General features: G+C 35.7%; 1 protein-coding gene across 6 annotated transcripts in view; it reads right to left on the bottom strand.

The window, feature by feature from the left end:
* HERC4 (HECT and RLD domain containing E3 ubiquitin protein ligase 4) overlaps positions 1-21,771 on the bottom strand; it is a 139,001-nt gene that overhangs the window by 71,441 nt on the left and 45,789 nt on the right. For all 6 annotated transcript variants that reach the window (XM_030335262.2, XM_030335259.1, XM_030335260.1 and 3 more), the window contains 2 exons: positions 16,811-16,941; positions 1,847-2,007 (listed from right to left, as the gene is read on the bottom strand). In XM_030335262.2, the coding sequence (XP_030191122.1) occupies positions 1,847-2,007; positions 16,811-16,941 (292 nt within the window). The remainder of the gene's footprint in view (positions 1-1,846; positions 2,008-16,810; positions 16,942-21,771) is intronic.

Below are 21,771 nucleotides of genomic sequence, written 5' to 3'. Positions count from 1 at the left end.
GCACGTCCTAAACCTAAGAGTAACTAGAAGAAAATGAAGCCATATACTAAATACAAAATCAAACAAAAATAAGAAAAAATAGTATGATATCCTGACCTTTGCTAAATGAAAGTGTAACTGATAGCCTTTTAGTTACTAAAAAATAAATACATAAAAAAGAATCTTCAAGGCCATTCATAAAAAGTTATGGACCTTTTCAAATATCAACCTTTACAGTATGCTCATCGCTGAATAAAATATTGAGAGACACAAGTCTTACAACTCTAAGAAAAATCCCAAAGAAAATCAGACAGATAAAATGAACAAGAACAAAATTCTGAGAAACAGTTTAGGATAGTAAAGGAAATGTATCTATTTTAAAAAAGCACATTTTACGGGCACCTGGGTGGCTCAGTCGGTTAAGCATCCGACTTCAGCTCAGGTCATGATCTCGCAGTTCATGAGTTCCAGCTCCGCGTCAGGTTCTGTGCTGACAACTCGGAGCCTAGAGCCTGCTTCGGATTCTGTGTCTCCCTCTCTCTCTGTCCCTCCCTTGCTTGTGCTCGGTCTCTGTCTCTCTCTCTCAAAAATAAACATTAAAAAAATTAATTCAAATATTTCAAACTCTTTAGCAAATAAATTAACACTAATGAAAAAATAACCAGGTCCACTAAAAAAAATAATAGAAAATAAAAATAAATCAAAGACTTGGTTAAAGCCATAGGGATACAGAAGCAAATTTAAAAATCTTATATATATTTTTTTTTAACATTTATTCATTTTTGAGAGACAAGAGTGTGAGTGGGCGAGGGGCAGAGGGAGAGGGAGGCACAGAATGTGATGCAGGCTCCAGGCTCTGAGCTGTCAGCAACAGAACCCAACACAGGGATTGAACTCACAGACCGCAAGATCATGACTTGAGCTGAAGTCAGACATTTAACTGACTGAGACACCCAGGCACCCTGCAAATTTAAAAATTTTAATACTTTGAATAGGTAATATATTCATATGATCCAAATTTTAAAAAAACAGGAAATATTATATATTTTAAAGTCCAAAATAAATTGAAAGCAGAATCTTCAAGAGATATTTGTACACCCATGTTTACAGTGGCATGATTCACAATAGTAACAAAAGGCAGAAATAATCCAAGTGTCTATCAACAGATGAACAGATAAACAAAATGTGGTATATATGTACAATAAAATGTTATTCAGCCTTAAAAAGGAAGGAAATTCTGACACATGCTACAACATGGATAAACTTTAATGACATTATGCTAAGTTTATGAAATAGCCAGACACAAAAAGACAAATAGTGTGATTCCACTTACATGATGTACCCAGAGTCAAGTCAAATACACAGAGACAAAATGCAGAACAGTGTCTGCCAGCTATCGGGGGGAGTAAATGCAGAATTGCTGTTTAATGAATACAGAGTTCTAATTTTGCAAGATGAAAAGAGTTCTGGAGACCGGTTGCACAACAATGTCAATGTACTGAACACTACTGAACTGTACAGCTTAAATGGCTAAATTCATAAATTTTGAATAATGTCTATTTTGCCACAATTAAAAATAAAAAAAAACACCCCTTCCCACCGGCATCTAGCCACCACCCAATTCCCACATGCCTAGCCCTCTGAAACCACTTTTACTACTTTATTTACCATGAGTTTCCTTATGCATACATAAGCAAGTATAAACAAACTAAGCAAATATGTACACTGTTCTATATCTTGCTATTTTCATTAAACAATGTATCTTACAATTCTTTCATTCAAATGTAGAAAACTTCATCATTTAAGAGCAGCATTTTAACAAATAATTTTAATGTGTATAGCAAAGCTTTAAAATAACAGAACTTACCAATATCTGGTGGACACTGCCCATTATAAGGGAACCAATTTCCTTTCACAGTGAAAGGACTTTTCCTGTTGCTTGTTGAACCAGTTCCCAGCTGCCCGTTACCACCAAGTCCAAAAGAATAGATTCGTCCTGATGAAGGAACAAAAGCAGAAGTGTGCTGCCTAGAGTAAAATGATAGAAAATCTCAGACTTAATGTTACCTTCCAAACAATTTACATTTAGAAAAGCTTAACAAATATTAACTGATGATTTTTCTTTTTAAAAATACATTAACAAAACTATTATACTTCTTAAATTGTCTGCACATAATATTAAAAGTTTTACTGTATATTCAATGAATTCTGTACCACACATGTAGGCTGCATTAACATGACCCAGAAAATTTCCACAAATGTCCAAATTTAAAAAGGCCCAGATCTATACTAGAATCCCTTATAAAAGATGACTCAGCACAAGAGGTAGCATCTAACTAGGATGTCCAAGTTAAGTTCTCCCCTTCCCTTCCCTGTAACATTCTAGCCTGAAGCTTTTCTATGAGGGTCCACTACCAGGGCACCAATCAAAAATTTTACAATAAGAAACAGGCAAGTAATCCACTACCAATCTTCTGATTGGTGTGTGTGTGTGTGTCTCTGTGTGTGTGTGTGTGTGTGTGTGTGTGTGTGTAATAAAATAATAAAACAAAGCTTCCTTTCTCTTCTAAAGAAAGTGACCTTACATATACATATGCACCCAGACTCCTTTGGAAGTGGCAGAGGGGAAGCAAACCTTGGAAACTGAAGATCTGATGCTGAAGAAAACCCACTACTCAGTGAACCTGATGTTTCACCACTGTGTATTCAGGAATGGGTTAAAGAGGATAATCCAGCTCAGGCCTTGTGTTCCTCAACTTGTTTTATGGCTTCCATCATGTCTGGCAAATTCTTAAGTATCTTTTCTATAAATATTGTTTGTCTCACATTTATTCAATTATTTTCTCCTTGATAGTGTTACATAAATGTTGCACCTTCCCAATATATCCTACCAGTCTCTTAATCTCTCTTTTATATCCATGCCCCTTGTGAGTAATTTCTCTGGATCTGTTTTTCAAATCACTACTTTTCTCTTTAGCAGTGTGTCCAACCTGCTGTTTTAATTACTCACTGAATTTTAAGTTTCAATGACTACGTCTTTTCTCATTTCTGAAGCTCCTTCCCCCTCCCAAATCTGCCAGCCTGTTATTTCATTTAAAAACTGTTATACATTGTGAAACTTAATACATACACACCAACCCAGGACTACTTTGACAAGCCCCAAACCCACCTTATGGCAACCCTGTGATTACAAACTCTCAGAGGAGATTCAAATCAGAAACGAGACCAAGGACAGAAAAGTCTCCTTATAAGCAAGGGAATATTTCATTGTGAATTCTTTCCACGATGTGGTTTTATTGGGAGGACATGGTTTCTCAGGCCTCACTAAGGCCTCACTAATGCTTCTATCAGCTCTTAGGCCTCATCTCCTGTCCCAAACTCCTTTGCCCTCTATGGTATACTGTTTATCAAAAAAGCCAAAAGTATTCCTCTCCCTATACCCATTATGCTTATAATATGACTTCTGTGGCTATTCCCACCAAGATGGGGAATCTATTTCTCCATGTCTTAAATCTGATATTATGCCTTACAAGTGGCTTTGAATTCTTTCTCCCTCTCTCTTTAGGAACCCTGTTCTACTATCAGGAGACTAACCCAAAATAAGTGTTTGAAGAATGACATACAACCTGGGCCAGAAACAAGCTGTCCCAGCTAAGGCCATGCCAACTACCCAAACCCTAGCCAGATAACCAGCTGATGAACTGAGTCCAGCTAAGATGAGAACTGGCCAGCTGAGCTTAACTCAAATTACTGAACCAAAGAACTATTAGCAAAATAAAAAACTATTTTAAGCCACTGAGTTTTGGGGTGTTTTTTTTTTAGCAATATAAGCTAATATATTACCTACATTTGCAAATTCTTTCAGGGCACCTCCAAAGTCAGTTCAAACAAACAGCTATGGTTTCTAGATTTGTTTTTGCCCTGTGGCATTCCCTTTAGTTCCTGGCAAACTAATCTATGTTATTTAAAAGGTTTTTTGATTCGAAAGGGCTTTCAAGTTATCTAGTCTATCATATTACTGAAAAACTAAGTAGAATCTAACAACCATTTTACCTTTGAGGCAAGGGCCATCAAAATTTTTTAATCAAGGGTACTCTTTTAACAAATGAAATGTTAAATGGAATCCTAGCATATAAAATAGATTAACTGCTCCAGTCAAAGGGTTTCACATTGCCCAGTCTGCCTCTTTTAGGACTGTGACATCTCAAAGGAACATACAGCTTAAAAATTACTGCAATCCTGGTTCATTAAAGTCCTCCTCAAAATGGTCTACTAAAGTAGTGGTTCTTAAACCTAGCTGCATAATGGAATCACCTAGGGATTACGCTAGGCAACAATATACATTTCTTTGGGGGGGGGGGCAAGTGAGCAAGGGGCAAAGAGAGAGAGAGAGAGAGAGAGAGAGAGAGAGAAAATATCCCATGAGGGGCGGAGAGGGGGGTGGTTAGGAGAGAGAGAGAGAGAAGTGGGGCTTGAACTCAAGAACCATGAGATAGTAACCTGAGCTGAAGTCAGATGCTTACCCAACTGAGCCATCCAGGTGCCCCAACAATATACATTTCTAAAAACTCTCCAAAAGATAACAGCATGAAGTCAGAATTGAGAGTTACTAAATAAACATAATAATCCTAAATTCTAGATTTGATATAATAGCTCAAAAACATTATAATATTATACCACTGGAATTTGAACCTTTTGTTTTTGGATCATCTCCTTGATGGATTCACATTTCTTATGTTTCTCATCTGCTTCCTTCAGGAGGCTTTTGACAATTATTCGATAAGGAAATTAATACTCTTATTGTACCAACTACCTGGAAGTCAAACTGGTCAGGATACCATATGCCTACCTACATTCCCCACATAGGTAAGTCTTTGTATCTCAATCAATATATAACTGAAAATTCTTCCCCAACACAATAAACATATTAAATTTCTAGAAAGAATTGAGTTCACAAAACTAAAAGTAACTATTCAAATAATCTTACCTGTTAACAATTACAAAATTAGATAACATTATTTTAAAATATTGTTTTATAGTCTTTTAATGGATTATGCATGAAGATAAACAAGAATAGATGAACTCTCTAAACTTCAGGCAACATATATTCATGTATAACTTCAGCAGTACAAATAAGGTTTAATAATAAGTACTCCTGGCTCATATATATGTTGAGTTTTGATTTACTTTTTATGATAAAGTCTAATTCATACATTGGAAAAGGAAAGGAAGGCTTTATCAAATCATTCCCATGATTTTTCAAATACATAACCAAGCACACAAAACTGGGCATACAAAGAAACAGGGCACCATGAACAAAATTTAACAGAAAAAAGAAACAGAAATAGATCCTAAAGATTTCAGACGTTGGAATTATCAAACACAAGAATCTAGAACAACCATGTTTAATAATTTTTTAGTGTCCAAGAAATAAAAGCCAAACTTGAAAATGGACAACTGGAAACACTAAAGAAAAAAAAATTCAGATTTTAAAAAGAACCTGTAAGAGATACTAGAACTAAAAAATCCAAAATAAGTGAAATCAAGATCTTGAACGACAGATTTAATGAAAAATAGATACAGCATAAGAATAATGGGCTGAAATATAAATAATAAAAACAATCAGGAAAGCAGCAAAGAGGGTCAAAAATGTGGAAAATAAAGAATAAAGCTACAAGGCAGAGTATGAAGATTCAATATACATCCAATCAGAGTTCCATGAAGAAAGGAGAAGCTATGTCTAAGCAGATAATAGCTTTGAATCCCCCATAACTGATCAAAGGTATTATTCCAGACTCAAGAAGCCCCATAGGAAAATGAGGAAATCAGACCCTGAAAAATGAAAGCAAAACTGGAAAAAGATTTAAAAAGAAACACAACAGGGGCTCCTGGGCGGCTCAGTCGGTTAAGCGTCCGACTTCGGCTCAGGTCACGATCTCACAGTTCATGAGTTCGAGCCCCGCATCGGGCTCTGTGCTGACAGCTCAGAGACTGGAACCTACTTTGGATTCTGTGTCTTCCTCTTTCTCTGCCCCTCCCCTACTCATGCTGTCTCTCCATCTCTCAAAAATAAATAAACATTTAAAATTAAAACAAAAAAAAGAAACATAATACCTTCAAAGGAGCAACATACTAATAGCTGGCTTCTCAATAAGCAAAGCCAAAAGACAATAGAATGGTATCTTCAAAGCACTGAAAGTAATTACCAAGCTAGAATTCCATCATCGCCAACATCATTAAAGAATTAAAGTGAAATATGGGAGGCCTGGGTGGCTCAGTCGGTTGAGTGTCTGACTTCAGCTCAGGTCATGATCTCACAGTTTGTGAGTTCAAGCTCTCCATTAGGCTCTGTGCTAACAGCTTGGAGACTGGAGCCTGCTTCAGATTCTGTGTCTCCCTCTCTCTCTGCCCCTCTCCCACTCACACTCTGTCTCTCTCTCTCTCTCTCTCTCAAAAATAAACATTAAAAATAAAAAAATAAAAAGAATTAAAGTGAAATAAAACATTTTTAGATAAAAGAGTGTGCAGATCTATTCAAAGAAAATTCCAGAGGATGTTCAGACCAAAGGAACTGGAAAATATGAAGAGCAGAAAAAAAAGGTAGTAAATATATAGGCATTTCTAAATGTACACTGACTATATGAAACAATGTTTTTGTGAAGTTTAAAATATAGAGAATGAAAAGTTGGGAAAGGTAAATGAGAGGTCCTCATAATGCCACAAAAAGAAAAAGTTATTTATTAATATAAATTAAAGATAAATGTTGTTTCCATTTATGTTTAAAGTAACAACTAAAAAAGAAGGTATAGTTTCCAAATAAGAAAAGGGAATTACACACACTTAAAAAACTATCAATCCAAAGAAAAGAAAATTAGAGAAGAAAAAAATAAAGTATTTAAAGATAGATAGTAGGGCATATGAGTGGCTCAACTGGTTGAGTGTCCAACTCCTGATTTCAGCTAAGGTTATGATCCCAGGGTGGTGGGATTGAGCCCAGCACTGAGCTCCACATGGAGTGTGAAGCCTGTTTAGGATTCTCTCTCTCTCTCTCCCACTGCCCCTCTCCCCTAATCATGAGCACTTGCTCTAATAATAAAACAAAACAAAAATAAATACAACACATTATACAATAGATGACAAAGACAATATAAAATATTATGGCAGGATTAAATACAAATGTATTCGTAATTACAAAACTGACAAAATGGTCAATTTAAAGACAAAGATTCCCAGAGTGGATTCTTTTATTTAATTTGAATATAATTAACATTCAGTGTTATACTGAATGAGAAAATCCCAGGCAGGCTCTCTGCCGTCAGCACAGAGCCCAATGCAGGCCTCAATCCCATGAACAGTGAGAACCTGAGCCAAAATCAGGAGTTGGGACACTTAACCAACTGAGCCACCCAGGCACCCCTTTTGTTTCTTAACATATGAGTGCAATCATATAATATTTGTTTTTCTCTGACTTATTTTACTTAGCATTATACCCTCTAGATCCATTCATGTTGTTGCCAATGGCAAAACTACCATACTAAATTTTTAAAGATCTAACTTAATGCTGTTTACATGATAGTCATCCAAAACCCGCAGAAAGACAAGGTAAAAGATTATGTATAAATGAAAAATATGTAAAGAATGAATATAACATACAATATACGAAAAAATACGTAAGTAGGAGTAGCCCTATTAACATCAGATAAAAAGAGACCCAGGGGTGCCTGGGTGGCTCAGTCTGTTAAGCAACCTACTCTTTTTTTTTTTTTTTTTTTTTTTTAATTTTTTTTTTCAACGTTTATTTATTTTTGGGACAGAGAGAGACAGAGCATGAACGGGGGAGGGGCAGAGAGAGAGGGAGACACAGAATCAGAAACAGGCTCCAGGCTCTGAGCCATCAGCCCAGAGCCCGACGCGGGGCTCGAACTCACGGACCGCGAGATCGTGACCTGGCTGAAGTCGGACGCTTAACCGACTGCGCCACCCAGGCGCCCCAAGTTAAGCAACCTACTCTTGATATCTGTTCAAGTCATGATCAGGCCCCACGATGGGCTCAGAGCTAAGCATAGAGCTTACTTTGGATTCTCTCTCCTTCTCGAACTGCCCCTCCCCCACTTCTATCTATGTGCACTCTCTCTCAAAATAAATTTTAAAAAGTATCATTAAAAAGTGGTCTAGAGGGGCGCCTGGGTGGCGCAGTCGGTTAAGCGTCCGACTTCAGCCAGGTCACGATCTCGCGGTCCGGGAGTTCGAGCCCCGCGTCAGGCTCTGGGCTGATGGCTCAGAGCCTGGAGCCTGTTTCCGATTCTGTGTCTCCCTCTCTCTCTGCCCCTCCCCCGTTCATGCTCTGTCTCTCTCTGTCCCAAAATAAATAAACGTTGAAAAAAAAAAAAAATTAAAAAAAAAAAAAAAGTGGTCTAGAGGTTACAATCACAATGATAAAAATTTCAATTCACCAAGAAGAGATAAAATTGGAATTTTATGCACTTAAGATGGACTCAAAAGCAAAAACTGTCAAACTTACAAGAAAAAATTAAAAACAGTCAAACAGTGTAGAACACTGTAATATTTCTTCTTCAGTAACTAATTAAAAAATGGTCAAGCAAAACAAGCCAACAAACAAAAATGCCACACAGAAGATCTGAACATTGTTAGAAAAACTTTACATAATTGAGACACCTGAGTGGCTCAGTCGGTTAAGCATCTGGCTCTTGATTTCAGCTCAGGTCATGATCTCTCAGTTCATGAGTTCAAGCCTGGCGTCAGGCTCTGTACTGACAGAGCAGAGCCCACTTGGGATTCTCTTTCTCTCCCTCTCTATCTGCCCCTCCCCTGCTCGCTCACTCTCTCTCAAAAATAAACATTTAAAAAACTAAAAATAAAAACCATATAATGGGCATATACAGAACACTGCATCCCACCACTGAATGAACTAAAGACTGAAATGTATGAAATGAAAAATATACACAAAATATGGATCGTAAAGAAAAAAAGTTGGTTCTGTGAAAAGATTAATAAATTGATAAACCTCTAGAAATGGAGGTTTAAAAAAAAAGATCAGGAAAGAAAGGAAAATTTACCAACATCAAAACAGGAAAAAAACAAGAGATCACTATAGATCATACAAACATAAAAAAATTTTTTTAAGATAATACTGTAGTCTACTGAAAATATAATTCCACCTCTTTACTATCCTGTAGTATTAAACATGCACAGTCTTGTTACAGCCTGATGGTAGATAAGCACCATGCATTCCCCCTACCTTAACCTTACTCTTGGTCATGTAATTTGTTTTTGGTCAACAGGATTTCTGAAGCAGAAGCTTGAGAAGTACACGTACAGGTGCTACTCCCAAAGAAAATAAAATACCCAGAGGTAGCCACTGTTCTCTGGCCTGAAATGAGACCCGTAACAAAGCCATCCCTGCTTAGCTGCAGACTGAGCGAAGTCTCCCTAATGGTCATACATCTTGAAACAGCTGTCCCAACTTGCAGCAAAAATAAGAGCCACTCCAGGTGACCCATAGCCTGAGAAAGAACCATCTCAGATGATCCACAGAGTAAGAAATAAACATTTATTTTTATAGGTCACTGGCATGTTGTTTCTATAGCAATAGGCTAATATTGATACTGAAATTTTACATTCACATGTTTACAATTTAAACAAAAATGGAAAAATTCATAGAAAAATCTAAATTACAAATAACTGACAAGAAAAAATATTAAAGCTACCTTATAAAGAAACTGAACAATGTTTTTAAAATTCCAAAAAAGAAAATACCAAGCCCAGATGGCTTTAAATGACAAGGTCTACTAACTTCTAAAGTGGTTGTCTTCCAAATAAAGAGAAAACAAGGGTATAATCCCCAATATATATTATTAGACTAGCATAACCTTAATAATAAAACCTGGCAAAAATAACAACAAATGTGAACTACTGGGACTTCATCAAGATAAAAAGCTCCTGCACAGCAAACAATTAACAAAACTAAAAGGCAGCCTATGGAATGGGGGAAGATATTTACAAATGACATATTGGATAAAGGGTTAGTATTCAAAATCTATAAAGAACTTATCAAACTAAACAGCCAAAAACCAAATAGCCCAGTTAAGAAATGCGCAGAAGACATGAATAGATACTTTTTCAAAGAAGACATCCAGTTGACTAACACATATGAAAAGATGCTCAACACCATTCATCATCAGGAAAATAACGAAGTAAAACCACAATGAGATACCACATTGCACCTGTCAGAATGGCTAAAATTAACAACACGAGAAACAACAGGTGTTGGCGAGGATGCAGAGAAAAGAGAAACGTTCCTTTTGCACTGTTGGTGGGAATGAGAACTGGTGCAGTCACTCTGGAGAACAGTATGGAGGTTCCTCAAAACACTGAAAATAAAACTACTCTAAGATCTAGCAATTACACAATTCAGTATTTACCCCGAGGTACAAAAACACAAATTCAAAGGGGTACATACACCCTGATATTTACAGCAGCATTATCAACAATAGCCAAACTGTGGAGAGAGCCCAAATGTCCATCAACTGATGAATGGATAAAAAAGTAGTACATATACACAATGGAATATTACTCAGCCATCAAAAAGAACGAAATCTTGCCATTTGCAATGACATCAATGGAGCTAGAATGTATTATGCCAAGCAAAATAAGTCAGAGAAAGACAAATACCATACAATTTCATTCATATGTGGCATTTAAGAAACAGATAAACATATGAAAAGGGGGAGGGAAAAGGAGAGAGGGAAATAAACCACAAGAGACTCTTAACAATAGAGAACAAATTGAGGGTTGATAGAGGGAAGTGGGTGAGAGATGGGCTAGATGAGTGATGGGTATTAAGGAGGGCACTTGTGATGAGCACTGGTTATTGTATTTAAGTGATGAATCACTGAATTCTCCTGAAACCAATACTGCACTCTATGTTAACTAAATTAAAAAAAACAAAAACAAAAACAAAAACCAAAAACCCCACAAAACAAAAAGTAACAGAAAATTATAAACCAAGCTCAGGGATAAACATAAATACAAGTAATATTTTTAAAATATTAGCAAACCAAATGCAGCACTATACAAAATGGTAACATAGATGATTAAACTGGAGCTACTACAGAAAAGTAAAGCTGTTTTTAGTTACTAAAATCCATTCATATAGTTCACCAAATTAACAGATTAAAGGAGAAAAATCATAAATCATTTCAATAGATCCAGAAAGACCAACAAATACTTAACAGCCACTTATTAAAAATAAATAAATAATCCTTTTAACTACGAAAAAAGAAAAATTCCTTAATGTGATATAGGTTATCTACAGTAAACTTATGGCAAACATGATACTTAATTGTGAAATACTAAAGGTTTGCTCACAGACAGAACACAGGACAACATGCCTTGATCTTTAGTACTTCTAGTGAACATCAACCTGGTGTCCCAGACAGGACACTAGGACAAGAGATATGTTAAGCATAAGTATTAGAAATGAAGAAATAAAGCTAAACTGATTCACAGATGGTATGACTGTGACACACAGTACAAATAAGTTATGTTGTGAAAACAATAACTGAAAGGGGGTGGCAGTAGAGCCATACAGGAACAGAGTTTTTGTATGTTGTTGAAGTTAACCCAGTATCAATGTGAATTAGTGTTATAACTTCAGGATCTTAAATGTAATCACCATGGTAACCACAAAGAAAGTAGCTATAGAATATACAGAAAAGGACATGAGAAGAGAATTAAAACATTTCACTAAAACAACAACAACAACAACAACAAACAACAAAAAGAGAGTAAATCCAGGAAATGAAGAACAAAAAAGTATAAGACATACAGAAAGAAAATAACAAAATGACAGAAGTCCCTACATCTCATAATTACCTTTAAATGTAAATGGGTTAAGTTGTGCACTCAAATCACAGAGACTGGCAGAATGGTATTAAAAAAAAAAAAAAAAAAAAAAAGACCAAAAAGTGAAAAGATGAAAAAAGATATTCCATGCCAATAACCAAAAGAGAGCAAAATGGCCATACAATTAGCGGACAAAACAGACTTTAAATCAAAAAAGGTTACAAGAGACAAAGGACATTATATTTCAACAAAAGGTTCAATACAGCAAAAGTAACAATTAAAATCATTTACACATCTAATAAAAGACCATCAAAATATATAAAACAAAAACTGAAAGAACTGAAGGGAGAAATTATTCTGCAATAATGGTTAGAGACTTTAATAACCTTACTCTCAAAAACAGAATAACCACACAGAAGTAAGGAAAAAGAGAATTTGAACAACACAATAAGTCAACTAGATCTAATAGGACACACTATTCAACAACAATAATATACACATTCTTCTCAAATGACATGGGACACTATCCACATTAGACCATATGGTAGGCCAGAAAGTAAGTCTTAATAGATTTTAAAAGACAGACACCATATAAAGTATCTTCTCTGAACACAATGGGATAACATTAGAAATCAGTAACATTAGCAAATTACAAAATTCACAAATCTGTGGAAATTCAACAACACACTTTTAAATGACCTATGAATCAAAGAAATCACAGACAAATCAGAAAGACGTAAGAGATAAATGAAAATGAAAACACAATATATCAAAACAAGAGATGAAGGGAAAGTAGTGATAAGGGGGAAATTTACATTTAAAAACAAGAAAGATCTCATGTGAACAACCCAACTTTACAACTTTAAACACAAAGCTAGCAGAAGAAAAATTAGAGCTGAGATAAATGAAATAGAGAATACAAAAATAGCAAAAGTCAGTGGAACTAAAAGCTGGTTTTACAAAGATCAACAAAACTGACAGAACTTTAACTTGACTAAGAAAAAAGAGAAGAAAGAAATTACTAAAATCAGAAGTAAAAGTAGGGGCCCTACTATTAATGCTGCCAAAATAAAAAGGATCATAAGAAGAGTATATAAGCAATTATTTGCCAAAAATTAGATGATTTAGATAAAATACACAAAATCTTAGAAATACAAAATTTACTAGTACTACATCATGAAAAATAGGAAAACAGAAAAGATCTATGAACAGTAAAACGACTAAATTGATAAAAAAAAAAAAAATCTCCCAGCAAAGAAAAGCCCTACATTAAATAGTTTCATTGGTGACTTCTACCAAACATTAAAAGAACTAAATCCAATCCTATTCAGAGTTTTCCAAAAAACTTGAAGGGGTGTAACTTTCTAACTCATTCCATGAGGCCAACACTGTCCTGATATCAAAGTCAGACAAGGACTCTACAAGAAAACTACAGACCATTATCCCTTATGGACAGTGATGCAAAAATTCTCAATACAATATTAGCAAACAGAATCCAGTAGTATATTAAAAAACTGTACAGGGGCGCCTGGGTGGCTCAGTGGGCTGAGCATCCGACTTCGGCTCAGGTCATGATCTCACAGTTCGTGAGTTCGAGCCCCGCATCAGGCTCCGTGCTGACAGCTTGGAGCCTGGAGCCTGTTTCGGATTCTGTGTCTTCCTCTCTCTCTGCCCCTCCCTCGCTCATGCGCTGTCTCTCTCTCTGTCAAAAATAAATTAAAAAAAAAAAAAAATTTAAAAAAAAAAAACAAAAAATAAAAATTAAAAAAAAAAAAAAAACTGTACAGGGACGCCTGGGTGGCACAGTCGGTTAAGCGTCCGACTTCAGCCAGGTCACGATCTCGCGGTCCGTGAGTTCGAGCCCCGCGTCAGGCTCTGGGCTGATGGCTCAGAGCCTGCAGCCTGCTTCTGGTTCTGTGTCTCCCTCTCTCTCTGACCCTCCCCCGTTCATGCTCTGTCTCTCTCTGTCCCAAAAATAAATAAACGTTGAAAAAAAAATTTTAAAAATAAAATAAAAAAATAAAAAACTGTACAGCAAAGGCACATGGGATTCATTCCTGGAATGCAGGGATGGTTCAACATATGCAAACTGATCAAAGTAATTTATAATATTAAGGCAATGAAGAAAAAAACCCATTATTATCATTTCAACTGATACAGAAAAAAAGTCAACAAAATTCAACACCCTTTTTTGAAATACTCAAAAACTAAGAAGAACATTACCTCAACATAATAAAAGCCATCTATGAAAAACCCACAATAAACATCATACTCAATGGTGACAGACTGAAAGTTTCCTCTAAGATCAGGAACAAGGCAAGGATGTCTACTTTGAATACTATGCAACAACATAGTACTGGAAGTTTTAGCAAGAAAAAGAAATAAAAGCCACCTAAATTGAGAAAGTAGTAAAATTATCTCTGTGTACAGATGATATGATCTTATATGTTGAAAACCTTAGAGATTCCACCAAAAATCTATCAGAACTAAAAAACAAAACAAAAAAAAGAAACAAAAATCACCAAAACAGCAGGATACAAAACCAAAATGCAAAAATCAATTGTATTTCTATACATTAATAATGAACAATCGAAAAAGAAATTTAAAAACAATGCCATTTACAATAGTATCAAAAAGAATAAGATAGGGGCGCCTGGGTGGCGCAGTCGGTTAAGCGTCCGACTTCAGCCCGGGTCACGATCTCGCGGTCCGTGAGTTCGAGCCCCGCGTCAGGCTCTGGGCGGATGGCTCGGAGCCTGGAGCCTGTTTCTGATTCTGTGTCTCCCTCTCTCTCTGCCCCTCCCCCGTTCATGCTCTGTCTCTCTCTGTCCCAAAAATAAATAAAAACGTTGAAAAAAAAAATTAAAAAAAAAAAAAAAAGAATAAGATATTTAGAAATTGAACAAAAAGGTAAAAGATATAGGATGAAAACTACAAAACTTACTGAAAGAAGTTAAAGACATAAATGGAAAGACATTTCATGTTCACGGATTGGAAAACTTAATGTTAAAATATCAATACTTCCCAAAGTGATCTACAGATTCAATCCAATCCATATCAAATCATGGAAATGCAAATTAAAGTCATGATGTTTTAAAAGGTTTATTTATTTATTTTGTGTGAGAGAGAGAAAGCATGCAAGCAGGGGCCAAGAGAGAAAGAGAATCTTAAGCTGACTCTACTCCGTCTGCGCACAGCCCAATGTGTACCCATGAACCATGAGATCATGACCTGAGCCGAAATCGAGTCAGATGCTTAACTGACTATGCCACCCAGGCACCCCTAAAATCATGATTAAGTAACACTAAATATCCAAGAGATTAGCAAAAATTTCAAAGTCTGACAATGCCAAATGGGGACAAGGACACATAAATGTGGAATGTAAATTCTGGTAAACAGGGTGACATTAACCTGCAAAATTCAAGTTAAATATCCTCTATGACCCAGCAATCCCATTTTAGGTATATACTTAGAAATATAAAGGTTTATGTATATCATATAACAAATGTTCAAAGCAACATTATTTGTAATTGCAAAAAACTGGAAGCACACAAATAAATGCCTGTTAAAAAAAAAAAAGCTACCAAAGACTACCTACAGTGTGATTTCATGTATTTGAAGTTAACAGTTGGCAAGACTGAACTATATTTTATATGGATATATACTATGAGGTAAAAATCAAGCTGAGTTAGTCAAACAAAGTATATTTTGCTTTTTGGGAGTCTACCTAATTTAATCCACCAAAGGTGAAGCTCAATTTCAAAGCTGTGACTCTTGTACTTACTCCCAAGAATTGGGAATCAGGAAATCAGTATTCCAATTCAACTTTCAGCAATAACTACTCTCAGGTGTTAATTAACTGCTCAATTTCCTCACTGTTTAAATTTAAAAAGGTGGAAAAGAAAAAAAAAAGATGACCTATACTTCACCCTCAAGTGTGATGCTACATACAATAAATACAATGTCACATATATATTATTAATATCTTGCCCCAGATAAATCTTTTTCAAATAGAGAAAAGTAAAATAATAAGTATAAATGATGTTTCTCCTGTTACTATTACTCCTCACCAGCAAATCAGGCATTTAAGGAAGAATGTTTTTATCTTAGATTGCTAGAATGCTAAACAACTCATTAAAAAAAATACCTACTTTCAGCTAGGAACTGCCATCTTCTAGTAATTTGCAAAATGACCAACACAAAGGGAAAAAGGAGAGACACCCCTATATGTTCTCTAGGACTTTTAGCAAACATGGAATTGGTACTTTGACCACATACACACAAATCCACAAGAAAGGTTATACCATAGACATAGAGGGGATGGGCACTATTCAAAAAGGAATGCTGGACAAATGTTACCAAGGCAAAACTGGAAGTCTATGATGATACCCAGCATGCTGGTGGCATCATTGTAAATAAACAAAGACAAGATTCTTCTTGCCTAGAAAATTATTGTGCATACTGAAAACATTAAGTACTCTGACAGCCAAGATAGAGCTTCCTCAAACATGTGAAGGGAAATGATCATTAAAAAAGGAAGCCAAAGAAAAAAGTACTTGAGTTCAACTGAAGTGCCAGCATGCTCCAACCAGAGAAATACAGTTTGTGAGAACCAACGGAAAGAAGCTTCAGCTACTAGAACTCACTCCCTATAAATTCATGGCCAAGAAGGTGTAAAAAAACAAAAGACCTCTAGGGGTGCCTGGGTGGCTCAATTGGTTAAGTGTCACTCTTGACTTGTCCCAGGTCAGGAGATCATGCATTGACAGCACAGATCCTGTTTGGGATTCTCTCTCCCTCTCTCTGCCCTTCCCCCACACACGTTCCCCTTCCCTCTCCCCTTTCTCCCCCAAAATAAATAAATAAACATTAAAAAAAATAAATAAATAAAAGACCTCTGGACTGTTAGAAAAAATTTTAAGTAACTGAATTATAGAGACTAAAATACTCGTATACAATAACTTACCTTCCACAAGCAATCTGAGTGACAATGCTTCCCATAAGTTCAAAAACTTTCCTTGGATTTATTTCATGACTGGTAGAGTTATGACCCAACTGACCATACCCTCCAGCTCCAAAAGTAAACACTCCACCTTCCTTAAAAAGAAAAAGAAAAAGAAAAAAAAAAAAAAAAAAAAAAGACAAAACTCTTTATCATTAGAAAGCCTGATGAAAGAAAATAATTTAAGAAAATAAGTTAATCTTTAATATATGGAGTCAATTTTTCTCTTCTATTGTCTCCACAATTTAACAGATGATAGCTGACCTTTCAAGGTAAAATGTTTTAAAACTAAGTTCCAGGTTGAGGTTATTTTCACATATTTTAGAAGTACTTAAATGTGTTCTCATTATATTTAGTTAGAGCCACCATTAAAGAGATACTAATCATTTTTTGCATTGCCTTTCACTATCATTATATTTACTGAATCCCAAGTACATAACTATAAAATATCACAAAACCAAAAAATGGTATCATCTTCAGTTTTCAAACTGGTTATGCTTTTAACATAAAAGCTGAAAGAGTATAAGTAAGCCAGAATGCACAAATATACCTATTTTTAACACATAGTTGCTACAATATACAGTTGACCCCTAAACAGTGCAGGGGTTAGGGATGTCAACACCTTCTGCAGTCAAAAATCCGCATACAACTTTTGATTACCTAAAAACTAATAGCCTATTTCTGACTGAAAGCCTTACTGATAACATAAACAATAACCACCTTTTTTTTTTTTTTGGCATAAAAGAAAGGCTACACAGTTTACCTAGGAGTTTTTTCAAGTTGTCACAAATCTCCAAAAACTTTTCCAAAGTATTTGTTGAAATAACCTACTGAGCCACTCAGGCACCCTAAAAAGTACTGGAGTACTTTAAAGCAAACTGTGGTCATCAAATCATCTCACCTATAAATATGTATGTATCTTCAATGGCACAAACCTCTAACATATAAAAACATACAATACAGTAATACTATTATCGCATTTACAAAATTAGTATTAATTTCTTGATAGAAACAGCAAAAGTGTTTTTACTTCTTATGGTTTTTTGTAACTGGTATCATTTTCCCCAGTTTTATTTAGGTATAACTGAATTACCCAAATAAAATTGTATATAAAGTGTACAATGGGATTTGACATATACATACATTGTGAAATGACTACCACAAAGAAGTTAATTAACACATCAACACCTCACATACTTTTTTTTCTTTTTGATAAGAATGCTTCAGATCTACTCTCCTGGAAATTTCAGGTACAGAATACAGTATTGTTAACTAGTCACAACGCTATACATCAGATCTTTAAAACTTACTCATCTTATAACAGAAAGTTTATATCCTTGACCAATTTCTCATTTCTTTACACCCCACCAGCCCCTGGCAAACACTCTACTCTCCATTCCTACAGATTTGACTTTTTCTTTTTAAAGATTTTCCATATAAATGATACATAATATTTATCTTTGGCTTATTTCACTTAGCTAAATGCCCTCCAGATTCATCTATGTTGTTGGAAATGATTTCCCTCTTTTTTTGTGGCTGAATATTATTCCAGTGTGTATGTGTGTGTACACATATATGTATAAATCACATTTTCTTTATCCATCTACCTGGTAATGGACACTTAGGTTGTTTCTTGGCTATTGTGAAAAACTGCTACAATAAACATGGGAGTGCAATTATCTCTTCAAGAACCTGTTTTTATTTCCTTCAGATATGCACCCAGAAGTGGAATTTGCTGGGGCATATAATTCTATTTGTAATTTTTTTTCTTTCCTGTTTTTTTTTTTTTCTTTTTTTAAAGTAGGCTTCATGCCCAGCAGAGTCCAATGTGGAGGTTGAACTCATGACCCTGAGATCAACACCCAAGTGGAGATCAAGGGTCAGACACCCAACCGACTGAGCCACCCAGGTGCCCCACTATTTGTAATTTTTTGAGGAACCTCCATACTGTTTTCCATTTGCACCAGTTTACATTCCCACCAGCAGTGGAAACAAGGGTTCCCCTTTCTTAACATCCTCACCAATACTTGTCCTTTGGTTTTTGATAAGAGTAACCCTAACAGGTGTGAGGTGTTATCTCATTGTGGTTTTGATTTGCATTTCTCTGATGATTGTGATGTTAACATTAAGCACCTTTTCTTGTACCTGTTTGGCTATTTGTGTGTGTATTTTTTTTTAAGTTTATTTATTTTGAGACAAAGGAAAGAGCGTGTGCACGAGCAGGGGAAGGGCAGAGAAAGAGGGAAAGAGAGAGAATCCCATGCAGGCTCCACACTGTCAGCACAGAGCCAGACAAGGGACCCAATCCCACAAACTGTGAGATTTTTAACCTGAGCCGAAATCAAGAGCTGGTAGGTAAACCTACTGAACCATCCAGATATCCTTTGTATATATTTTTTGGAAAAGTATCTATTCAGCTCCTTTGTTCGTTTTTAAAATAGACTATTTGTTTTTTAGCCATTGAGTTATAGGAGTTCCTTTTATATTTTGAATATTACCCCCTTGTCAGATAAATGGTCTGCTAATATTTTCTCTCATTTCATAGACTGCCTTTTCACTTCAGTGGTGTCCTCTGTGGAGCCGAAACTTTTTTAGTTTGTAGTCCCACCTATTTATTTTTGCTATTGTTGCTTGTGTTTTGACCAATGTCAAAGGGTTTTTCATCCCATGTTTTCTTTTACAAGTTTTAGTTTCAGGTCTTACTAGATCTTTAATCCACTTTGAGTTGTTTTATGAGTGGTAAAAACAGACGTCCAATTTCATTTTTTTACATATGGATAATTTTCCAGCACCATTTACTGAAGAAGCCAACCTGTCCCACTGTGTGTTGTTGGTCCCTTGTCAATGATTAGTTAACTATATATATGTGGTTTTATTTCTGGGCTATCTGTTTGATTGGTCTATGTGTCTGTTTTTATAAAGTTGTATACTGTTTTGATCACTACAGTTGAAATCAGGAAGGACAATGCTCGAGCTTTGCTGTTCTTTCTCCAGATTGCTTTGGCTATTCCTGGTCTTTTTTGGTCCCGTATGAATTTCAAGATTGCCTGCTCTATTTCTATGAAAAATGCCATTGGACTTTTGATAGGGGTTAGTTACTCTGAATCTGTAGGTCAATTTCAGTAGTTTGGACATTTTAACAATATTAATTCTTCTAATCTAAGAACATGTGGTATCTATTTATCTTATGTCTTCAATTTCTTTCACTGATGTCTTATATAGTTTTCAGTATACAGGTTTTTCACTCTTTGGTTAAATTTATCCCCCCCCCCCTTTTTTTTTAATGTTTATTTTTGAGAGAGAGAGACAGAGAGACAGAGCACAAGTGGGAGAGGAGCAAAGGGAGAGGAAGACACAGAATCCAAAGCAGGTTCCAGGTTCCGAGCTGTCAGCACAAAGCTCGGCACAGGGCTTGAACTCACAAACTGTGAGACCATGACCTGAGTTGAAGTTGGATGCTTTAACTGACTTAGCCACTCAGGCACCCCATATTCCAAAGTATTTTATTGTTTTTAATGATATTGTACATGGGAATGCTTTCTTAATTTTTCTTTCAGAGTTTGTTCTTAGCGTATAGAGATGCAATTGATTTTTGTATGTTGACTTTGTTTCCTGCAACGTTACTGAATTCATGTATTAGATCAAATAGACTTTTGGGGGGCGCCTGGGTGGCTCAGTCGGTTAAGCGTCCGACTTCAGCCCGGGTCACGATCTCGCGGTCCGTGGGTTCGAGCCCCGCGTCGGGCTCTGGGCTGATGGCTCAGAGCCTGGAGCCTGCTTCCGATTCTGTGTCTCCCTCTCTCTCTGCCCCTCCCCCGTTCATGCTCTGTCTCTGTCTCAAAAATAAATAAACCTTAAAAAAATTTTTTTTTCAAATACACTTTTGGTAGAGTCTTTAGGGTTCTCTATATATATGTCATGTGCAAACAGAGACAATTTTACTTTTTCCTCTCTAGTTTGAGCACCTCATTTCTTTCTTTACTAAAACTGCTTTGGCTAGGATTCAGTACTAGAGTAGAAGTGACAAAGGTAGGCATCTTCTAACTTATTCTTTTGATCTTACAGGAAAAACTTTCACCTTTTCACCACTAAATATGTTTGCTGTGGGCTTGTCATTTATGGTCTTTATTATGTTGAGGTATATTCCTTCTATACTGAGAATTTTTATCATGAAAAGATGTTGAATTTTGCCAAATGATTTTCCTACATCAGGATGTTTATATGACTTTTAATCTTCATTCTATTAATGTGGTGTTTGACTGATTTGCAGATGTTGAAACATTTTTGCATCCCAGGGATAAATCCCACTTGATCATGGTATATGATCATTTTCATGTGCTGTTAAATTTGGTTTGCTCATATTTTGTTGAGTTTTACACCTATGTCTGTTAGGGATAAGTACCCTGTAATTTTATTGTCTTATGTTGTCTTTGTGTGGCTTTGGTATTAACATAATGGTGGCCTCATAAAATGCATTTAAAAATGTCTATTTTTTCAAAGAGTTTGAGATGGACTGGCAGTAATTATTAAATGGTAAAATTCACCAGTGAAGTCATCTAATCCTGGGTTTTTCTTTGTTGGGAGATTTCTGATTAATGATTCACTCCCCTTACCTGTTAAAAGTCTGTTTAGATTTTTCTATTTCTTCATGATTCACTCTTGGTAGTTTGAATGTTTCCAGGAATTTATCCATTTCATTTATGTTATCTAATTTGTTGGCATATAATTGTTCATAGTTTCTTATAGTCCTTTTATTTGTGAAGTATGGGTTGTAATGTCTCTTCATTTCTGACAGTGTTTAATCTATCTAAACATCTATCGATTACTTTTTTTAACTTTTCAGGAAAAGAGTTCTTAGTTTTGGTTATCTTTACTGTTTTTTTTAGTCTTTATTTCTGCTCTGACCTGTTATTTTCTTCCTTCTG

The sequence above is a fragment of the Lynx canadensis genome, chromosome D2 (assembly GCF_007474595.2).
Source record: "Lynx canadensis isolate LIC74 chromosome D2, mLynCan4.pri.v2, whole genome shotgun sequence".
NCBI classification, from domain to species: Eukaryota; Metazoa; Chordata; class Mammalia; order Carnivora; family Felidae; genus Lynx; species Lynx canadensis.
Note: the sequence above shows the minus strand (reverse complement) of the source record. Positions and strands in the feature narration are given on the sequence as shown.